The sequence below is a fragment of the Wolffia australiana genome, chromosome 3, assembly GCF_029677425.1.
Source record: "Wolffia australiana isolate 7733 chromosome 3, ASM2967742v1".
NCBI classification, from domain to species: Eukaryota; Viridiplantae; Streptophyta; class Magnoliopsida; order Alismatales; family Araceae; genus Wolffia; species Wolffia australiana.
In genome coordinates this window covers 15,023,699-15,045,316 of record NC_135837.1, presented here as the reverse complement: position 1 = coordinate 15,045,316, position 21,618 = coordinate 15,023,699, and the positions used below count along the sequence as shown (strand labels likewise).

The following is a 21,618-nucleotide window of genomic DNA, read 5'->3' as shown; positions in this document are numbered from 1 at the left end:
AGTTGTCATCGCGTTGACCCAACGTCAGACTAATGTGTCACACGGGCAACTCGGCAACCCACTCATCAACTTTCGCAACCCTCACTAGGCATTGGTCGACGCGACGTGTTGGCAACCGGTCCACCCCAAGGGCGGAAAACAACTTCACGTGCGGAAGGGGACGAATCGGTGTCTGTACATCCCACCTGCGTGATGCAACGCCGACACATGGTCGTGGTGACTTCAGGGACTTCTGGGCGTGCGTGGGATAACTGCTACACTCGAGGTGCAACAGGAGGTAGGTTACACGTTTTGGCAATGCAACGACTACGATCTGAGAAGCTGGCGGCTCTAGTTCCCTTTTTCTCTTTTGCTCTCTCTTCACCTTCATCCTCTTCTTTTTCTTATGAGGAGACCAAACTTTGAATAAAATATTCAAACTCGATAATCTGGTCTGCCAACCTAGGGTGCACCCTTTGCCACTATATAGGGAGTCAAGATGGGCCCCTAGGGAGGTCCAATAAGGGGAGGGGGCATGTTCATTGTACCCCCTTTTAAACCAAAGGAAAATATAAAATCCAAATAAGCAAAGGACACGACGACATACGATAACGCAACAAAAATGAAATGATGCATGATGCCACGATCACAACTCGATGATAATGGACACGATGACGATGCAATGATGCGACACACGACAATACGGACACGGCAAAAATGAACACACCAATGCAAGAAAAAAACAAACCAAATGAGCATGTATGTGCTTTCACCCAGGGTATTTGAACCCGAGCATATTCACTGTCACCTTGGCGTGCCAGTCGGGTTGGATGCGAACCAGCGGGGCTGTCGATGACGATGATGGTGGCTCTGTAGGCATCTCCGGTGGAGCGGGCTGGTGTGCTCCATCAGTAAAAGTGTATAATTATTATTTATTAACGCAAATATCAATGAAAAATTAATCACTGTAATTTTTTATTTTATCAGCTTACTAGAAGGCGAGTCAACTAGGATGTTACCACATGAGAGGTGAATGAGAGAGAGAGAGATAAAAAAATGAAGAGAGATAGCTTCTTCAGCCAGGTGGTGAAATCTATCGCTGGTACTGTTGTGGTCGCCATGGAGAATATTACACCAACATTAATAGTTTTGAAGTACCCATAGATCAGACAGACCAGATCTGACCTATCAGATCTGTCTGATCAACACTCCACTTGGAACTGACCTCGAGGCTCATTCATGGTCACCCACAAAACCAAAGGAAGACCATAAATGGTTCCTTAAATGTGGAACAAACTAAATCAGCTCAAGGAGAGAATATGGGTTAGAGATAAAATTAATAGGGAGAAGCTATAATCTGGAATTAGCAAATTTTGGAGCTTTTTTTGGAACAAAATATACACGAGTATGAAGGTCTCATGGATTTCTAGTTGAGATGGAGAGAATCAACGCAAACATATAAAACACAACCTCTCTAAAAAAAAAACATACATGGGGTAATAAATATTTTGTTACATCTTCTTTTTTATTTATAAAGGAAAGAACCGACTAAAAAATATATAAATTAAGTTAACTTATGTTGGTTAAAACATAGGAGAAATATGTCAATAAAACAAGTCACAGAATCCTTAACCAACACTGGTAAGTTTGTGATTCAGCATCCCTAACACAAACATCATCTTACCTAATGAAGCAGACCGTTGTTCACCATTGAAGTCGTTGGAAGATATTCAAACTATATATTTACTTTCATGCATGAGGGCCGAATTCAACGCCAAGTAACTTCACAAGTGTCACTTAAATGAGTTCATTACTATATTTTTGTACTTTGTATGTTTCTATACTCTCTTAATTGCCGTGCAAGGTAGGCTCTTGCTTGCTTTCTTGCTCACACACTCTCTATCATATGTCAGGAGGACAGTATTGAAAACCCCCCATGATGTTGATCATTACTTGAAGGGTGAATAATTGCTTGATTGCTAGTTCTTTAATTGACAACTATAAGTTGGTGATTCCGCATTAACGTGAATATCCGCCTTGATGATGACTTCTCGCTTCCCTCTCTTTAAATATTTTAATTCTGTCCATGCACCTTTATTTTTTTCATTTATTTTTTGAATCTCACTGCCCACCTTTTTTATTGGCAAAATACAGGATGCCGGGTACATCCAACCTTGTGCTTGTGCCTCACTGCCCACCTAGATACATCTTAAGATTGTGTCTCTCTTCTTTTTTCATTTCTCAGCTCTCAACTGCCATCTAGAAAACAGTTCAGCCTCTTGGCCTCCTTTTTTACATTCTTCACTTTTCAAACCCTTGTCACTTCTTGTTCTTTTCTTTTTTTGTTGCACATCTTCTGCTATGGATCCCCCATAGGCTTTAACTTGTTTCCTTCACCGGTAGCCTTTTGTATTATTGTTGCTCACTCTAGCTTATCTCATGCAATTCCCCTTACCACCCCATCTTTATGTCATCAAATATTGGGGAGTGAGGATCTTGCTAAATCTATGTTCATATTTATATGATTCTGGACTCACTTAGAGAACATAAACCAAGATAAAGTGTGACATTATAATTAGTGGGTAAAAGGAGTCCATGTAGAATCAACTAAAGACTGAATGTAAGTGATTCATCATTACCGACCATCATCATGGCATGGCATTCTTAAAGGATTATGTCACACCCAGTGAATTGGATGAAGTCTAATTCATTGGATGACGCCATGGGATTGATGAACCCAAATTGGATGATATCTAATCTCATGTTTACTTAATTTTACATAAGACAGGATGTTCGTGATAAAAAGGAAATGCCAGGCCCTCAAGATATAAATTCAGCAGGCACAATGACAGTCGTATGCCTCTAGGTGATGTCACACCATTGGACCCATTGCCTGCCATATTCAGGGCCATCAGAATAAATGTTGTTTCATTTTTGTCCTTTTTAAATAAATATTAATAAAATACTCTAATTGTATGTCAATTAATACATAATACATATGAATTCAACTGAAAAATAGAAGAATATATAGAGCTATGAAATAATGGAGGCAAGACAAAAGGATGGAAGACAAAACAAAGAATAATAGGGATAACAACTGGAATTAGGTGGACAAATTCCTCTCAAACATATTGTATTTATTTATAATATCAATGCATTTGCATAGACAGAACTAGATGACTTTGTGCCAATCCACTTGCATAAACCCTCAAATGTATTAATGGCCAATATATCTATAAGCTAAGATGTGTGGCATAAATTTTTATCATCCCCAAGCTCATCTATAGAGAGATCAAAGATATGATATTTGTCTTTAAGGTAATTAGTTTGGTGTAAAATTGAAAAGATTTCAAAGGCAGATAAAGGGCACTTAAGTCTACCTAAGAAAGAGACAAAGGGATGATAATGAGACATAGGGGGATGAGACTGCATGGTATCATGAGCCTCAATGTTATCCAAATTCCTACCTCAGTTCTGTCAGTGGCCACCATTGAATGAGCTTTATATATCTCGCCCATCCACCCTAGGGTTGGATGTTGCATCACATGCAGAAGGCAGAACCCTACCTAAGTGAGGTTTATGTATGTGGAAATTTTTATAAATATAAAACTATATAGTCTGGCATCCCTCTTTATTCATTTTTTTTGCCATATACCAATATTGAGCCTATTCACTAAAAATGTGTTTAATTAAAAAAATATTAAGAAACAAAATCATTAATACATTGTGAATGATGCAGGAGAAAATTGTACAGATGAAAAGAGAGAGCAAGACAATACAAAGGGTCTGTAGACACTCAACCGTGTGCAAAAGTTCTCAGATTTCTTGCTACTTACTGAAGCGCTGAGCTGGTGTGCCGCGAGTGCATGGTCCCTAGTGATAGACATGCATGGTCAATGGTGCATAGATGCATCAGCGATGGAAATTTATTCGAGGGTAGGGTTTCCTGGCCAAAATGGCAGATTCTGGAGAGAAAAATGGAAGAAATGGAATATATCTATAGGGAAAAGTATGCAAAAGTGGAGCAAATAGATGGGGATGATGGATAAGACATAGATATATATATTTCTATAAAGCTGATTATTATGGATGGGGTTGCTCCTACTACTATATTTTTTCCACATATTATTTGTGATTCATAGTCCTTTAATTACGTAGGGTAGATATGAAAAGTAACATATAATACAATTTTTTAAATTCCGCATCCTGAACTTTCATCGCATCAAACGTGCATGAATTGCCTTAGTGCATATCATGGGACACGTTGAGCCGTCTCTTATTTGATTTTTTGCGTACTTATTTCCCTGATCACCTTTCCATTTGATGCGCCATCGACAATATCAGATTCAAAGACTTGGATGTGTCATTGGTTTGAAGATGCTGTTATGTGGCTATCTAATATGGAAGCCACATCAGGTAGTCATCAGGAGGGCCACATTTAGGGGCTCACCTCATCAATTTGCATTCCAAGACTTCATGCTATAGTACATACCAGAGTATGAGCACCTAAATATCTGATTTGGTGAGATGAAAATATTAAGACCAGACTTCACTATGTTGTAGACCAAAATTCCATGAAAATAGACCTAAAGAACATGAAAGTTAATCCTTGAATCCACCATTTGCTATCATATCGAGGGTTGATAACAAGGTAGTTTGGCCTAAGTTGACCATATGGTGAATAAGTAAATTCATTGATTATTGGCATAATGCTTAGGTTATTTTCTTAATGGCTAGTTTTTACTCTAAAAATTTGAGAGTGTTTTGAACTTATGGCAAAATAATAAATATAAAATTCAAAACAGTAAATATAAAAAGGATTGCTCTTTCATGTTGTCTAGTCATAGTCAATATATATGACCCTTGGAATCTTGATAAATATACTAGTGTCCCTTTTCATATTTTTAAGTCCATATGTACAGTTTTAAGCCTTATTTCAAACCCCCCTTCTCCTTGCTCTCTAAGAATCACACTCCAAAAGCTAGAGATATCATTCACTCTTTGAAGCAATTTTCAAGAATATTGTCAACATTCCTTCAAGAGAATATTTGTTGCTAATATCAATATAAGTCCAAATGATTTGGAATTGTGTTTTTTGGTGTAAGGTGATTCAATATTGAAAGGAAAGAATACTGGCCTCAAATTGTGCATGTCCTCGACCCTTGTGATAGGTTTAATATCTTTAACATCAGTTTTAGGTCAATTTTGTGATTATGTTTAACTTAAAATTATTTAACATTCATTAAAATACACAGAGCTTTGAATATTATATTTTTTTGAGTTTTGAAAAATTTACCAGTTTGAACTTGGATGCGGAGGAATCGTGCGATTGACTAAAAATGTGGAAAGCTAAACCTCTGAAGATTGATTCAATTTGATTTGTAATATTTTCTTAGATAGTAGTTGTTGCTGATCATTTCACAAATCCATATGAGTTAATATTGAATCCTTTGATGCAGAAATTAAGAAGATATTTTAGTTTTAAGCACCAACAGTCAATCCTGAATCAACAAATTCCATCCAAAGAGAAATGTGGAGGACAAAAGGACTAGAGGAAAGAGCAACCAAAAACAGGGAGGTAATGCTGCGAGGAATTCATTATTAAATTTCCTATTCTTTATTTATCCATTTCCTATTCCTATTAAATTTCCTATTCCTATTCATTATTATATTTTCTTAGATATTTAAATTTTTTTATCCAAAATAATAGTCATGTCAAAATACATGAAATTATTCCTTGCCTTGAAAACCACTTAAGGAGAACAATTATATACTAAGTGTTGTTGAGGAGAAATCCATACTGTTCATAAATATATTGTTCTTTTCAGACCTTTGTGGTCATTTAAGTTAAAGCTTTGGGGGCCAAAGTAGAGAAGATTTTAAGGGCCAAGTTGAAGTAAGTAAAGCAACAACAATCCATGGAAGACTTTGGGGCTTAAGGATGACAAAGCTTCACCAAATTTTTCCTTTTATTGGTATACTTTTTCATCCCTATTTCAAAGTGATTTTTTTGGGTGGTATTCACACAATAACTATTAGGTCACATCATCTCCTGGGGGCGGATATCCTAAAACATCATTAACGATCAATCTAAGACATTAAAAAAACTTTTTACTGAGTTAAAGGCCACATGAAGGATATATGAGCAGATAAAGCGATTTGAAAAGATAAATAAAACTTCTAATGAGGTTAGGAGCATGTGTTTTATGGATATTCAAACCTTCCCTTATATCATATAATATTAATCTATGTAAAACTAAATTTGAAAGTGTTTTTGGGATTTATTTCTTGAAATTTATCAATTTTTGCATCTTAGGTTTATAATAGCGAAGTGATATTTCATCCAAATGGTATTGACTTTGATGTTGAAGCAAGAGTGAACTTAAGTAAAAATTTAAATACTAAATATTGATATTTACTTTATAAGACTATATGTTAATTTTTTTTGGGATTGGATAAGATACATATTAAAAATTAATTGGGGAAAATATATGTTAGAAGTAAAGTGCGAACCAATGAGAGAAATTGACATGGGGAGTTTAGAGGATATTCAGATTTTGGATGAAAATCAATAGAGTTATTTCTAAACATTTTTATAGCATCAACATTGGAAGAGGTTATAACTAGGTAAATATTGAGAGACAAATTATTTATACTGACAATGGTTGTGCATGAAATTCAAATATATGCATGTGCTTGTGCATAAAATTGTAACTTTGATGGGTTAAGTTTCAATAGGTTAAATCAATCTTTAACCAATCAATTTTATCTTTAAATTAAGGATTGATTCAGCCCAGGTGATTGGTTAAGTTGTCACACATGGGGCAACAAGCTACACCTTATGTATGTATAATCAACTCTCTCATGGAACCTTTATCGCCATCAATTACCATTTATATATAATCATTCATCTGCACAAGAATCCTAAATAAATTATGGTTAATTGTCAAACTCCATCATTCTGCATAGTATTTCCACATGGCAAAATCATCATGGAAACCCATCTCTGATTATCTCCTCTACTGTGGCCATGGAATAACCTATATTTTCTTCATTGAGTCAATCTCTTCTAATATTGAGGGCCGAAGATCCTCTCTTTCCCACACAATCACCTTTGTGGAATTTTCATGCATTGGGGCTAGGATGGTTTATAATACCCTGATTAGATATCCATAGGTCATACTCAAAACACAACTGTCCATTCAAAACCTATCTTGTGTGTCTTAGGTCTAAGGAATACTTACACGACTGTGACATAAATAAACATGATTGATTATAGGTATTATATCATTTCTGTGAATTATTTCCCTAAAGAGCACCCACTATCCATCCTTAATGTCTCAACACTAATGGATACATGATTTACCATACTCATCATATGATTAAGACTAGAAAATGCTTTTATATCAGGATATTTTGATTTCCTTTGTGATTATCCATGTGAGGATAATTTTACTTTTACAAATATATATGATTTCACATGTTCAACTATCCTAAAGGTATTGATGAAATACAATGAAAGGACTAATGAGAAATAAACATTCACTAGAGAAGACTAAGTCAAAATCATTTGACAATACATTTAAGTAAATGATAAATTCTAGCTGTAAGAATCATATATATATTTCAATTAGTTTCTCAAACATGCAAATTATATTTTGATATCATTCTAGATGTTTGACTTGGTCTACATTTCAGAAACTTTATACAATCCTAAGGACTCTTGATATTTTACAATGAAAAATATCAACTTTAATCCACAAATATAGGTCAAGTAACTATATTAATTGCTATTTTGACCTATTAATACGATTTTTTAAGTGGATTCTAAGTTTAAATCCTTTGAATTTTAATGAGCTCACTAAAATGTCCATAATTAATCAATAAAATTAATTTTGATAATAATTTCACAAGTTTTCCAATATATACATGTTTTTCTCAGATAAATAGGTCAAACACATGTTCCTTGAAAAAATTCCAATCTAAATGAATTTAGATATGAAATCAATCATCTTTTTTACTTTCTAATGACACTCGCTAGTGATTATGCCAAATACTAAAATTGAGAATATATTTTATGAAACACCTCTATATTAACCGCACATTATCTGATTAATATGGTTTTTATTGTACTATTTAAAAGAATTTCTATTTCAGATAGTAACTTACATTTTATCCCCGAATGTTCCAAAATGAATCAATAAAATACTCTCAAAAAATTTTAGTTCCTGTATTTTCTAAAAAAATCTGTTTTCTGAACAAGGTTGCTAATACATTTTGGGTATTTATTTTATTGAAAATGGATATTCATCATAGAATCTTGTAAACAATGGTGACAAATGATGATTTAATGAAATATTGTTTTCGTTTTAGTGTGCTAAAATTAATTATGCAACTTTATAGTCTCAAAAATGTTTTATTAAATGTTCATTTTTTAAGTCAGCAGTATGAGGTTGATTTATAGGAAGATTGAACAGTTTTTGAGTTGTTGATCCAAAGTCTTTGGATGAATTGCTTCATAAATGTGTTGGAGATGTAATGGAGTTGACACATGAAAGTTAAACAGGCTATTTAAGATCTTTGAGTAGCTTATGAGCTTAGAACATTAAAATGACAAAAAATATGATTTTTTTAGAGAAAGAAAATATTTTAATTAGTTTTTTAATAAAAACTATTGACACATAAAATTTAAACAAACTATTGACACGCCAAAGTATAATGGAATGAAGGATAACCCCTGGTTACTGTAGATTCCCACTACAGTGGTCTTACTTGCATGGTATTCATGGCTCCGCCCAATATTCCAAGAATGGCAGTGGCCCTCGATCCTTGAGAAAATCACATACCCTTTCACCCAATGAATTTATCTGTTTCAGCTTTCCTACACGCACTAGAGCACACCTTGACATGGCTTTTAATTTCTATTCAGTATGAATAGCCTATAACCTGGAAAAGAATAGACCATAGGGAACATAATGAAAATATGCCAATTAATCTGATCCTCATGTATTCATATTTCAAGTGCCTAAATATATAATATAAATATGTGGGGTTCAGCTGATTGATCACCCATGATCCATTGTCTCCCATTATCCATGACTTGTGGTCCACTAAGTTGTCCCACTGGCCCTCTCTACAGATCCAATGGGCCAAATATTTTTGATCTCCCTCTCTGCTGGTACCCCTTCCTCTCTCTCTCTCTCTCTCTCTCACTCTATCTATCTATCTCTATCTCTATCTCTATCTATCTATCTCTCTTTCTCTTTCTCTCTCTCCATATTTACCTCATTCTTTTCCACTCTAATTTTATTTCCCTCCGTAAAATATCATTTTTTTCTTTATATCCCTATATTAATCTCTCTCCCTCTATTTTCTTCGTTTTATAGATCTATGTGTGACTATTACTCACTTACTCTCTTTTTCTTTCTCACTCTCTCTCATATTCTTTTACACACCCTTCTTTATCTCATGGTAAGATATGAAAGTTTTGAAGAAGAAATCCAGTTTCCCAATTTCCAAGAAGGTGCTATGTGTGATGGAAAAAATATCTCTAAGGCCAGCCGAAGGGCCATTAGATCCTTTTAGGGAATCATGTATATTTGAATGCGATTGATCTTTATTGGATGTATGAATTTTAATGAATTTGATGGTAATAGATTTTGGTCAACATATACACTCTCTCTACCAGTGACCACTGCATGGTCTACCTCTTCCGAAGCCACGATATTTTTTTTTATATCATATGTAGTGAGTTTTGGATGCATTTGAAACTTGCACTTGTACATGCACAAATCACCAAGCCTATGGAACGCCTCAATATTTGACACCAAATTTGGATGGACAGCCCCATAGTTAATAGGACCAATTCCACAAATTTCATAATGATTCAAAAGTTTTGACCAGTCAAAAAATTGACCAATGCTTGGTTTTTATTTTCAGATCAACCATCAGTCATTTAATTTAATATTTCAACAAAATATTTTAAATGAAATTTATAATTGATCTAGAAATGAAGCTTCTCATCTTTTATTGAATAATCTTAAAGCGTTCATCTCATAATCTTATGAAGAGCTATTGGATAGGTAGAGATGCCATAATCATAATTTGGTCTATGCCTGCTCATTTTGGGTCAACATTGTATGAACTAATTAAAAAAGATTATTAATACTGATCAATATAAGCAAACCCTCAAAATAAAAGTTGTGAAAATTTAAATAAGCTTTTCAGAAATAGTTTTTCATAATTTTATGACAAGCATTTGAGAATGTAGGTCTCACACATTAGATAGTAGTCTAGAAGTTGACCCTTCATGATGAGACTTTTATTATCTTTTATATTTATTCTCTTGTTTACCTGGAAAATATGATGTCACATAATGGACCTCAGAGGCTATCTGGCTATCACACTAACACCCCTCCAAAAAATGCACTTGATAAGATAAAAATAAGGACAATACACATATATCATTAACTTATTTCAAAAATTGCTCCTTTATGGTGCCACCCATTTCTCCAATCAAAGGAAAGCTCAACTTTCCTTTATGGTAAGTCAAAAGTTAAATCCCTCTGTATTATTTATTATTTTTTTAGGCAGGTTTAATGAGCCATTCACCCAAAAGGAAGATCAATGGAAAAATATATCTAAGAGTTCATGTAATTGCTTAGACTAATGGACGATCATGATCATTTGAAGTAATCATTCTTCTTTCTAACCTTGGGATTTTAATAGATGTTTGTGTGGATGAGATAGGGTTACTCTTTTCAAAACAAATACTGCCTCAGGCGCTCTCATCTTCAAAAAAATAGACACTCACAATATATTGCATTTCACTCTCAAGAGATCAGCATGAGGAAGATCAAGGATATACTTCCAAGATTAATCCATGCCTAGTGCATTTCATTCCTAGTCTTTCATCAAATGCTGGACACGAGGAAGAGAAGAAGATAAGGAAGGAGACTAAAAACCAAGGAGAGAGGAAGAAGAAGAGGACAACATCTCAACACATTTGAGAGGCACAATCAATCTAGAGTAATAGATTGAAAAATAAACTTGAGATATTAGAAGACTTTGGAAATTTTTTTTGAAGGAGTTGAGGATTAGAAAGAGGAATAATTGACATGTGAGATAAGGAATTGAAGTGAACTAGGAGAAATAATATTTTTGGTGAAAGACTCTGAATCTTGAAGAGACCCTAGAGAGGAACTTCCAGTGAGTGAGACTGTGCACTAAAAGGAGCTTATAGAGAAGGAAGTTTGTGGATTAATACTGTGTTTAAAATTTTAATCTAGAGTGAGTGAAAAGTTAGTGGATTGATATTGATCACAGGGAGAAGACTGGATTGATTGACGTTGAGAGATAAATATATTTAATCAAGAGGGCCTTAGTTGTCATAATATGAAAAGTACACTCATTGAACTGACTGATGAAAATCATTAAAATAATCATTGAAAGGATTAGTATAGGAGTTCTTGTGAATGTTATCTGGTAGGAATCTTGATTCATTTATCGACAGGTTCATTAGTTAAAGTCAAAATCAAATTACAAAATGGAAAGTTTAAATAAACAGTTTATTGAGGACAAAAGACAAACTTCTAGAAAGTGCTTCATAATGAACATTTACTTAATTTTGATTTTTCTTGCTTTGAGTATTGTTATCTAAATGGTTAAGATTGTGAGAGTTTCCTAGACTAGGCTAAGGAGGCCACTTGAGTGATCTAAATGGTTGTGGTAACCTCTATCACGACGGATAAGGGGGCCAAGTGAAGTGTCTGAGTGGACTGAAGAAAAGGATGTGGAAGAGACGCTCATCCAACAAGGCTAAGGGGGATGAGAAGAGGCAAATTATTCTCCAACTTTTCTTTTATTTGATATCCTGGAATAACCTTATTTCTGAGCATTTTATTGGGGGGCTTTGAACTCAGGATAGGTCTTGGTTGAACTCTGGGCAAGCATATCCCAAAGACAGTAGTGAAGGACTAGCGCCAACCTTTATAAAAATCATTAGCTCAATATGTCATATCCAATCCACTAGATTGGCAAGCAACCATCTAGGAGTTCAATTAGACAACTAAAAATAAAGTTTTAAACACCTAATTCACCCCCCCTCTTAGGTATAAACCGAGCCATATAAACCAACAAATGAGTTCTAGGGGGATGTTAATCATTTCTCGTTGGTGAGGCAAGTGAAGAAGAAGCTAGTGAAGAGGTCTTCAGCAGCGTAGTAAATGTTTTCAAAAATCACCAAAATATGTACATCCTCACAAAGCTTCCGTATTTCCAAGTAAGCTGAGTTTGTTATCTTTCTGCAAGAGAAGCCTTTTGGAGTTTCTAAAAATGGATTTGAATATACTTGTTAAGGGATTTGAGACTGTAGGGTCAAGATAATGAAATAGATAGAGGGAGGACCAAAATTTTTTGCTACGATAAAAATCTAATCCTTCATTTTTTATCCAAAATTTTGATCATTTTCAAAGGGTCATATCAAGACCAAGTCTAAAACTCTTGTCCACCTAACACTGGGAAACAAACTTTCACTCTGGTATGATTTATTTTTCAATCTCATAATGGTATTCCCTAATTGTGATGTTGAAAATTCAAACATCAGTTCTGGTCATCAGGATAGGGATATGGTGTGGAGCACATAGTCTAAAGAAGATTCATGACTGGACTAGGATCAGCCCAAATTAAAATATAAATATTACGAACTGCTTTGGAAGATTATAATTTATACATGTTTAATCACACGCAGAAAGAGATTAACTAATTTTACAAAATAACACAACTCTCTGCATATAACTTAATACAAACTTCAATGAATAAGTGATCACATCGCTTGTGACTAATAGACCCTTCTTAATCACCTATAATTTTCAAAGACAATAATCCTTCCTACCTAATTGCATCATTTCTGATAAAAATAGAATCCCTAATGTTGACCATTATAATATAGGAAACTTCTTACTCTGAAGGCCACCTTAAGATACACTAAAACTCTTATATGTGGTCATCTCAAGATAAATATCACCTATATGGATTGATCCTACTAGATGTTGGATTCTGAAGCCCAGATTGACATGCTCCATTTATAATTTCCATGATGTAAGATATAATACAATCATAATAGACCTCTCAAATAGTTGAAGTCCAGATGATTGAATCATGTTTGTATGGCCTAGGTCCACATTTTTCAGGTCCTCAAGCCAATTGCGTTGAATTTTCAATGTTTAGCCTCCAGTTGCATCCAAATAATCCCCTATACGTGGAATCCATTCTTCTTGATAAAACTCATTATTGATCTGCCACTGTTGTTTTGTCATTCTCATCACAAAATGGGGGGGGAAACCTAGGGGGGAGAAAGATATGCCCTCAAAGGGTTTTCTCCTATTTCTACTCACCATATTTTTTCATGAAAACCCCGAAATTGTTAATTTAACCGTTGACATCCAAGACATCATTTGCATGTGACTCTCTTGGGCTTTGAATTGGTCTAGTTAGTAAATCTAGTGGCCCTATAACTTTAATTTGAAAACCTCATCAATTAACTATATTAACATGTAGTTTAACTTATCAAGGATCAATTTAACAAAATGTATTTGTTGAGTTGTCAACCCCAAGGGTAACAACCTACTCCTGATGCTTTAGATGATACAAAGGAGTATGTAAACCTTCTCATAAGTCAAACTATAGTTTGTCAATTAGAAACCACGATCCTCCATGTAGACTTTAAGCGGTTCTCTCAATTTTTTACACTTTACCCATCAGAAACTTTATAAATTCAAAGCTATAATTAAACCTTATAAATTGAGCTGATTTCTCCATGGTTATGTCTATACCCATGTGAATAACGCTTCAATCTCAAACATTACAGAACCATTTTAATTGGGATTTTAAACATCTATTAACATATGATTTATGATTAACAATGATGTGTTAGCCCACTTCATGAGATCTACCAATCTCCCATTTAGGAAACATACATCAGATGAACGCAAGGAGTATTCTACCATCTATTCCATCATCGTGAAAACATAGGACTAAACCCAAATTTGTCGCACTCTTCTGCAACCGAGACTTAACAATCATTCATGTTTGATAATTAATAGAATAGTTCAAGGATGGATGTTTCAAGAAAATATTTCCTTCTCCTACCTTACGGGGGATCAATAACCATAGCGAAAACTAATTACAACTATGGAGGTTGTTTTGCTAAAGGTAAGCATCTTTCTGTGTTAGCTAATTATTATGTATTTTCATTCCTCGTTGTGGCTCCCTTAGCAAGCTTACATTAAGTCAAATTATTCAAATTCAACATTCTGATCATCTAACCAGTAAATCCATCTAGCCTGCGAATACTTTGCAGAGAATGAATGAAACTATAACCATATTGGAGACAAAAGTCAATCCTTATCCTTAAGTCTACAATACTTCATCAAAGAGCAAGCATCTTCCTGACTCTTTTGGCCAATAATCAGCAGTCTAACAACGGACCCTTTCTGTTCTTGTTTCCACAACCCAGAATCAAACTATCCTTCCCCAATCATTCGACTAAGAGACGACAGATTAATCGCTTAGCTATAAAAAAAAAACCTAAGATTCTACAAACAACTCTTAAAAGACGGAGAGAACTAGAGGAGATGGAAGAGAATCGACCTCAAAGCAAGGAAATTCATGTACATCCACAACGGGAATGAGAAATAAAAACTTGTGGAGTAGCACACACCTTCATCAGCAGGAGGGAGAGCTTACAAGGCGCCAATGTTCTTGAGGCCGAGAACGATTCCCACTCCCAAGATATGGCCAACAGTTCCACAGGCGAGGGTGTCAGCCAAGGTGAAGCCAGCTGGGTCGCCCGTCTGCAACCCAGAATCCCTAACCTCGAGCTTCAGCCCAGCCGTGGCCTTCCTGTTCGCCGACGGAGCCAGCCCAAATCGGCCCGCGAACAGCATCAAGCTCGTGGTAGTAACCATGATCTGATCAATCACGCCAAAATCAGTCCACGATTCAACCCTAGGAACGATTATCGAGATCCGAAACGTACGATGTTGGTGGACGAGCCGATGAAGTCGCAGCGGGCTCCGAGGGCACCGTTGCCGCGGCGGCGAGGGGCGGGAAGCATTGCCTGCGGAGAGATCAAAGACGCAAGTTCTGATCAGATTTGAGCGACGAGAGATCAAAATCATTCCATCAAACAGTTGATGGAGATTCTTACCATGGACGGCTTGGACGATTTGAGGCCGGAGAATTGGGGAAGAGAGATGATGGCGGGGCTGGAGCTGAGATTGGCGGCCATGGCGGGGGTCGGAAGCTCTGCCCGGCGCTGAATCTGACGTCTGAATTCTCGCTATGTCGATCTTCTTCCTCGCCTCCTTTTGAATGCGAGATCGGCCGGTAGAGCTCTGGAACGAGCTAAGGATTTTGCTCGCTCACGTGGCGCGCTCTGATTGGATTAGCCTTCGGATTAGGATTTACGTCCTGCGGTCATGACTAGAGATTCTCCGGATAAGCGGGCCCCATGGTTTTTATTGGGCTGAATTCACTTAGGCCCATTATATTATTATTTAAAGCGTTGTTATTATTATTATTATTGTATATTTTTGGGTAAAATAGATGGGAAATAGCAAACTGGATGTGTGATACCAATGGTGGTAACCAGTAAATTCATTTTTTGATATTTGATATTGGAATACGGATATATAATCACAAAAAATATCAAAAAAGAATTTTAGGATGTACTATATATTCATATGCATATTTTGCATATTTAAGGTTTTATTGTTTATTATTATTATTATTGTACTTTTTTGGTAGTGTGGATGGGAAATAGGACGTGGATAGGAAATACGGCGCCACTGCTCAGATAAAGGACGTAAAACTGGATGTGCGATAACAATTGTGTTAAGAGATCTGGGATCTGGGATTCCATTATTGATATACAGAATCTGATATTCTATTGCTAATGGATTATGGTGCATTTCCCTGTGTTATCCTTATTTGGGTTCACAATTTATAATAATGTCATTTTTTGATATTTGATATTGGAAAATGGATATCTAATCACAAAAATATATTCAAAGATAATTTTAATATGTACTTATATTTATATGCATATTTTACCTATTTCAGGTTTTATTGTTTTTTATTATTAGTGTATATTTTTGGGTAGAGTGGATGGGAAATAGGGCGCTGCTGCTCAGATAATGGATAGGAAACTGGATGTGTGATAACAATGGTGTTAAAAGATCTGGGATATGTGATTCAATTATTGATATATGAAATCTGATATTCTCTATTGTTAATGGATTATGGTGCATTTCCCTGCATTATCCTTATTTGGGTTCACATTTTGTAATAATTTCATTTTTTGATATTTGATATTGGAAAATGGTTACTAATCACAAAAATATATTCAAAAATAATTTTAAGATGTACTATATATTTTCTATGCATATCAGCCCAAAATGACATTTTTACATGTGTAATGGCCCAATAAGTGTTTATGTGTATTGGCCCAATATGTCTATGAATCCTAAGGATAACTCGGTAGTCAAGTAGTCACTAGTTAGTAACTCACATAGATGCAACTGGTGGCGATGGAGGAGAGACATGCGGTGACGATGAGATGAGGGGTTTTGAGAGTGAAGCAAGGGCAAGGAAGGGTTAGGGAAGGGATGGGGACGGGTGGTGATGGGCAACGAGGGTGAGGCGATCTCATCTTGAGTGATGACCAGAATTTTGTCATCGTCATCGTTATGCTCTTGGTGAATGAATGATCATGATGAGAATTTTCATCCTTGTAGATTATCATTTGAGAGAGGTTAGCTATGTTTTTGTCATTGTCATAAAAACATTCAGCTTTAATGCTGATATTTTTTTGTCACCATCATCATTGCTATCGTCGTCCTTGTTGCCATGAATAAGAGTGATGAAAATTTTCATCATTGTAGACTCTACTATCATCTGAAAAGTTCTAACATAGAAAGAGAAACTAACAGCAATGATATGACAAAATTGCCATTGTTGTTAGCATCATCATCCAACCTAAGTATCTGTGGAGGCCTACTCATCATTATTATCAAGGAAATAAAATACTAGTCACACTTGGGCTAACTTATGGACTCAATTGGAAAACAACCACTTTAATGCATTCAGAGCTGACACACCAGAAAAAAAAGGTCGACATATGATAGAAGCATATGCCTATATCAGTCTATTGTGTTGTTTTTATTTGTAGTGTTTCTTAAATTTTATTGAATGGCCGTTCCAAAAGGCATGCCATTGTATGACCCATTCTAGTATCTTTGTATATTCAGGGGTACATGGGAAACTGTTTAGTAAGTGAAAAGAGGATGATATTTTCTTATATCATCTAGGTCTTCAATGACCTAGAGCAATCGTGGAATTAGAGCGAAGAGTGGACTGATAGGAGTTATCGTCTTCATTGCCTTCATCTTGTCCCATGGAAATTTGGTGTCCACACAAAGTCAATAGTGCTTGATTCTTTTGCATGGAAGTTGCCAACATGAGTCTCCTATCGAAAGGTTATCATATTAGTCAGCTCGCCATCAATGTCATCAACATCATTATCATGGGCACCACACTGTTGATTTTTTTTCTCTTTTGCCAAGTTTTCCATTTCAGGGAGGAGTAATGGCCTTATTAGTTTATCAAATGAGTTGTACAACACACCAATTGATCTTCAAAGTTGATGAAAGATGTGTTGGGTTTGGTGCCTTCTTTCTTCCATGGAAAACACATTTCCATGGATGTAGAAGTTTGTCGATGGATTCATAAGCAGTCTTTAAAATCGAACATCGAAAGCACCTTTTTGGGGAACTTATTCCACCCTTGACATTCTCACTTTGAGATCTTTCTAAAGACACTCATGCGTCCGACCTCTAGAAGTATCCACATGATCATTGACGCTTGGATCTCCACCTCTTCTTTTTCAACTTTCCTTGCATACTCTCTCCTTGGTTGAGTAGTGATGTAGAGAATGACGAAAGGGAGGGGCTCTCAAATCTAGTTTACATGGGTGCTTAAAATGAGAGCCCTTTCCCTCTTTATATTTTATTTAAGGTTTTTCTCAAAAACCCTACAAAGTAAAATATATCCACCAATGCCCTTATGACCTTGTGTGTGTGACCCTCTAGGTTCATGTATCATTCTAGTTAATAACTTTAGTGGCCCAATAACATTTAATGACCAACATTATTAATTAACTATATCAACATATAGATTAATTAAATAAAGATCGATTTAACCCAATCGATAGGTTAAGTTTCCACCCCGTGGGGTGCCAAGCTACACCTTGTGCTCTAGAAGATACCGAGTATTCTTGAACTCTCTCATGGAACCTTTAGCGTCACCGGTTACCGTATATGTATAATCCATCCTCCGCGCGAGACTCTTCAATGACTCAGGGTATGGTTTATCATCAAACCCTGATTCCTCATTCGATTAGTACTGATGCATAATGGGGATCATTGGAAAATGTCTTATTTAATATCCTCGCTACCCTAGCCAGGGACTTTTCTGCATCGTCTTCCTTGAGTCAATCTCCTCTAATACTAAGGGCGGACGATCCCGTCTTGACCACTCAATCATCTTAGTAAGCTTATTACTACATCCGATCTATAACTTATTTGAATCCCATGATTAGAGGCTCGTAAGTCATAGTCAAAACGTAGTCATCCACTCACGAGAGGTCCTTGGTGCCTCAGGTCAGTGGATCACTTATACAATAGTGACATGAATCAACCTGATTGACGTTTAGGTATAATACTATTCAAGGATTCGTATGGATCAATTCAGTGAACTCTTTCTCCAAAGAGCACCCACTATCTATCCTTAGTGTCGCCACACTAATAGCCACATGATCAGCTATAATTATCTTATAAGTAGGATCAAGTAGTGCAATTCTATTCGGATAATTCAATTTCCATCTTGACTATCCATCGAATATGCATATTTAAAATACATGTTTAAAGGCTAGTGATCACTATATTATGATCCCATCATAATTCACTATGTCATTGCATGTATTCATGGACTTCATTATAAACATCACACGGAATAATAATGAATGTAAATAATTTATTCAATAAACTTAAATAAACATGGTAGTCCGATTGGCTTGATGACCACATAATATCCATTCGGATGATGGCTAATAAGAGCAAAGTTGACTCATCACATAGTGTGGAAGGCGATTCAGGAGTTATCTCATATATTATACCTTTTGTAATACCCCCCCCCCATTTACAAAACCGGTTTGGCACATAAGTAGGACTTTTGATTAACGAAGATAGATAGTAGGAATTTTGATTGATGGAGCTGAGTTTTCATCATGATAGGTGTCCTCCAATTAAATGGAATTTTATGAAAATATTGATTAGTTATCTGTGAGAATATATGTTATGCATTAGTGCAAAGTAAAAGGATATATTTGTGTTCATATAATAGTTAAACTAAATGGAATGTTATGAAATATTGATTATAATTTAATGATTGTATGGAGAAGAAGTAAGAGAGTCCATTAACTTGTAAATAGCTCCCACAAAAGAACGAAAATGATATACACATATATGGTCTAAAATTTTCCTGTAAAAATCTAAAACATTAAATATTGATTCACTAAAAATAGAGAATTTACCTGCTTTGGCGATCACCGGCAGTGCTGACTGCAACAGCGGAGCGGCGGCGGCAATGACGGAGCAGCGGTGGTGGCAGTGCAGCAACGCTATGGCCATGGTGGAGGCGGTATGGTGGCAGCGGCGGCGGACAGGATGAGCTGGTGATATGGTGTGGCACATATAGGGCTGGCCTAAGTGGGTCGGCCCAATTAAGGCAACTTCTTGGGTCAGCTCAATTAAGGCAAGACTTGGTCAATTTGATTAAGTCCTGTACAATGCACTTTTTTGCTCAATAGGTAGGTCAGGTCGTGGCCCAAACCCTCTAATTTCTCTCTTATAAGTTCACAACACCATTTCTGCCCATTTTGATAATCACTAAGTGCCCAAAAATTCTTTATTTACCTAAGAACTTTATCTTCTAATTCCTGTAAATTTACGCACACTTCGAACTATAAATACTCATTAGTAATCAAACTTCTTTACTTCATAAAAGTAAATGAAGTTAGTGAAAAATAACCATAATGTGCAAAAGTTAGAATTTCCAACTAATGCATAAATATTTGGTTAATTCAAATAATAACATGATAAATTATAAATTAATAATACCAAAACAACTAAAATGTATAGAAATATATATGCATTTATCATGTTATCAAGTTGTCACCTCTTATACCGAGGGTGGATGATCCCATCTTGATCACTCAATCGTCTTCGTGAACTTCTTGATTCATTGGAACTAAGACTATTTAGAATCCCATGATTTTTAAACTCATATGTCATAGTCAAAGTACAACTATCCGTCCATAAGACATCTTTGGTGTCATAAGACATCTTTGGTGTCTCAAGTTTAGGGACCACTTACACAACCTTGGCGTGAATACACATGATTGACAGATTGGTATAATACCATTCAAGGATTCGTATGTATCAAGTCAGTGAACTCTCTCCACTAAAGAGCACCCACCATATATCCTTAGTGTCTCACATTGATGGCTACAGGACCGGCCACAGTCGTCATATGAGTGAGGGTAGATAGTGTTATTCTATTCAGATGCTTCGATGTCCTTCTCAAATATCCTTTGAATAAGAATATTTAGAACACATGCTTAAAGACTAGTTATCTCTGTATTAAGATATCATCATAATTCACTAAGTTGAATCATGTATTCGTGGATTTCATTATAAACATCACACGTGCATTATAATGAATATATTTTATTCATGAATATAGAACGAGATATGGATTGTTTTATTGGCTTGTTGGCCACATATATTTCCATCAGTATGCAACTACTTAAATAATTGACTATACAACGACATCAAAAGATATTAATTTTGTCTTATGTATGCAGTTAAAATTTTAGCAATGCAAAACCATATTTCATGGGACTTATTGTGTTTATAATTATAGTTTTATTAAAATTGACATTCTACAAGCACATAACCTTGACATAATCTTAAAAAAAATATTCAAAATTTAAATCAATTTTATCAAATACAATTCAAATTTGAAGTTTTCTTTGCAATTAATGACAATGGTTTCATCCTTCGTTGTGCCTATCTGCTTACCAACATCATTATTCAATATGGTGTATCATCTTAACTATATGCATTATCATTACAAGTTGTCCACCCAAAAAACATTATACATTATTATCACTGTTATAGTTTGCATTCTTGTTTTTTAGGATAACACATATTATAATTATAGTGCACCAACATGGAGGAGACCATTTCTTCGTCCTCGAGACAAAATAACCTTTCTGCACAAGGTCTTAGACATTGGATGAGATGGAAATTTGTTTGCTATATGAAGGAGGGGATAGTTTTATATTTTGGGATTAAAAATTGTCTGATCCTCAGCCATTGGATGGGACGCGAGACAAATGTACTACAGTTTTCTTTTTCTGATTTTTTTTCAAAATTTAAATTATCTATGAATTGGAATGTGATGTAACACGACGTAATGCGAGTCATGATGATGCAGCGATGAAATCACTGAGAAGTA

The 21,618-nt window shown here is 35.4% G+C and overlaps 1 protein-coding gene across 1 annotated transcript; it reads right to left on the bottom strand.

Annotated features, from left to right (window-relative positions):
• Positions 1 to 14,613: 14,613 nt before the first annotated feature.
• PSAK (photosystem I subunit K) lies at positions 14,614 to 15,347 on the bottom strand. The gene is made up of 3 exons (XM_078572674.1): positions 15,188 to 15,347; positions 15,017 to 15,097; positions 14,614 to 14,948 (listed from the first exon to the last, which is right to left on the bottom strand). The coding sequence occupies exons 1-3, from the start codon at positions 15,266 to 15,268 to the stop codon at positions 14,721 to 14,723; spliced, it is 390 nt and encodes a 129-aa protein (XP_078428800.1). The 5' UTR covers positions 15,269 to 15,347; the 3' UTR covers positions 14,614 to 14,720.
• Positions 15,348 to 21,618: the final 6,271 nt, after the last annotated feature.

Coding starts and splice junctions, on each gene's coding strand:
- PSAK (XM_078572674.1), bottom strand. CDS start 15,268: ATGGCCGCCAATCTCAGCTCCAGCCCCGCCATCATCTCTCTTCCCCAA. Junction 15,098..15,187: donor AATCGTCCAAGCCGTCCATG/GTAAGAATCTCC, acceptor ATCTCTCCGCAG/GCAATGCTTCCCGCCCCTCG. Junction 14,949..15,016: donor TCGGCTCGTCCACCAACATC/GTACGTTTCGGA, acceptor GTGATTGATCAG/ATCATGGTTACTACCACGAG.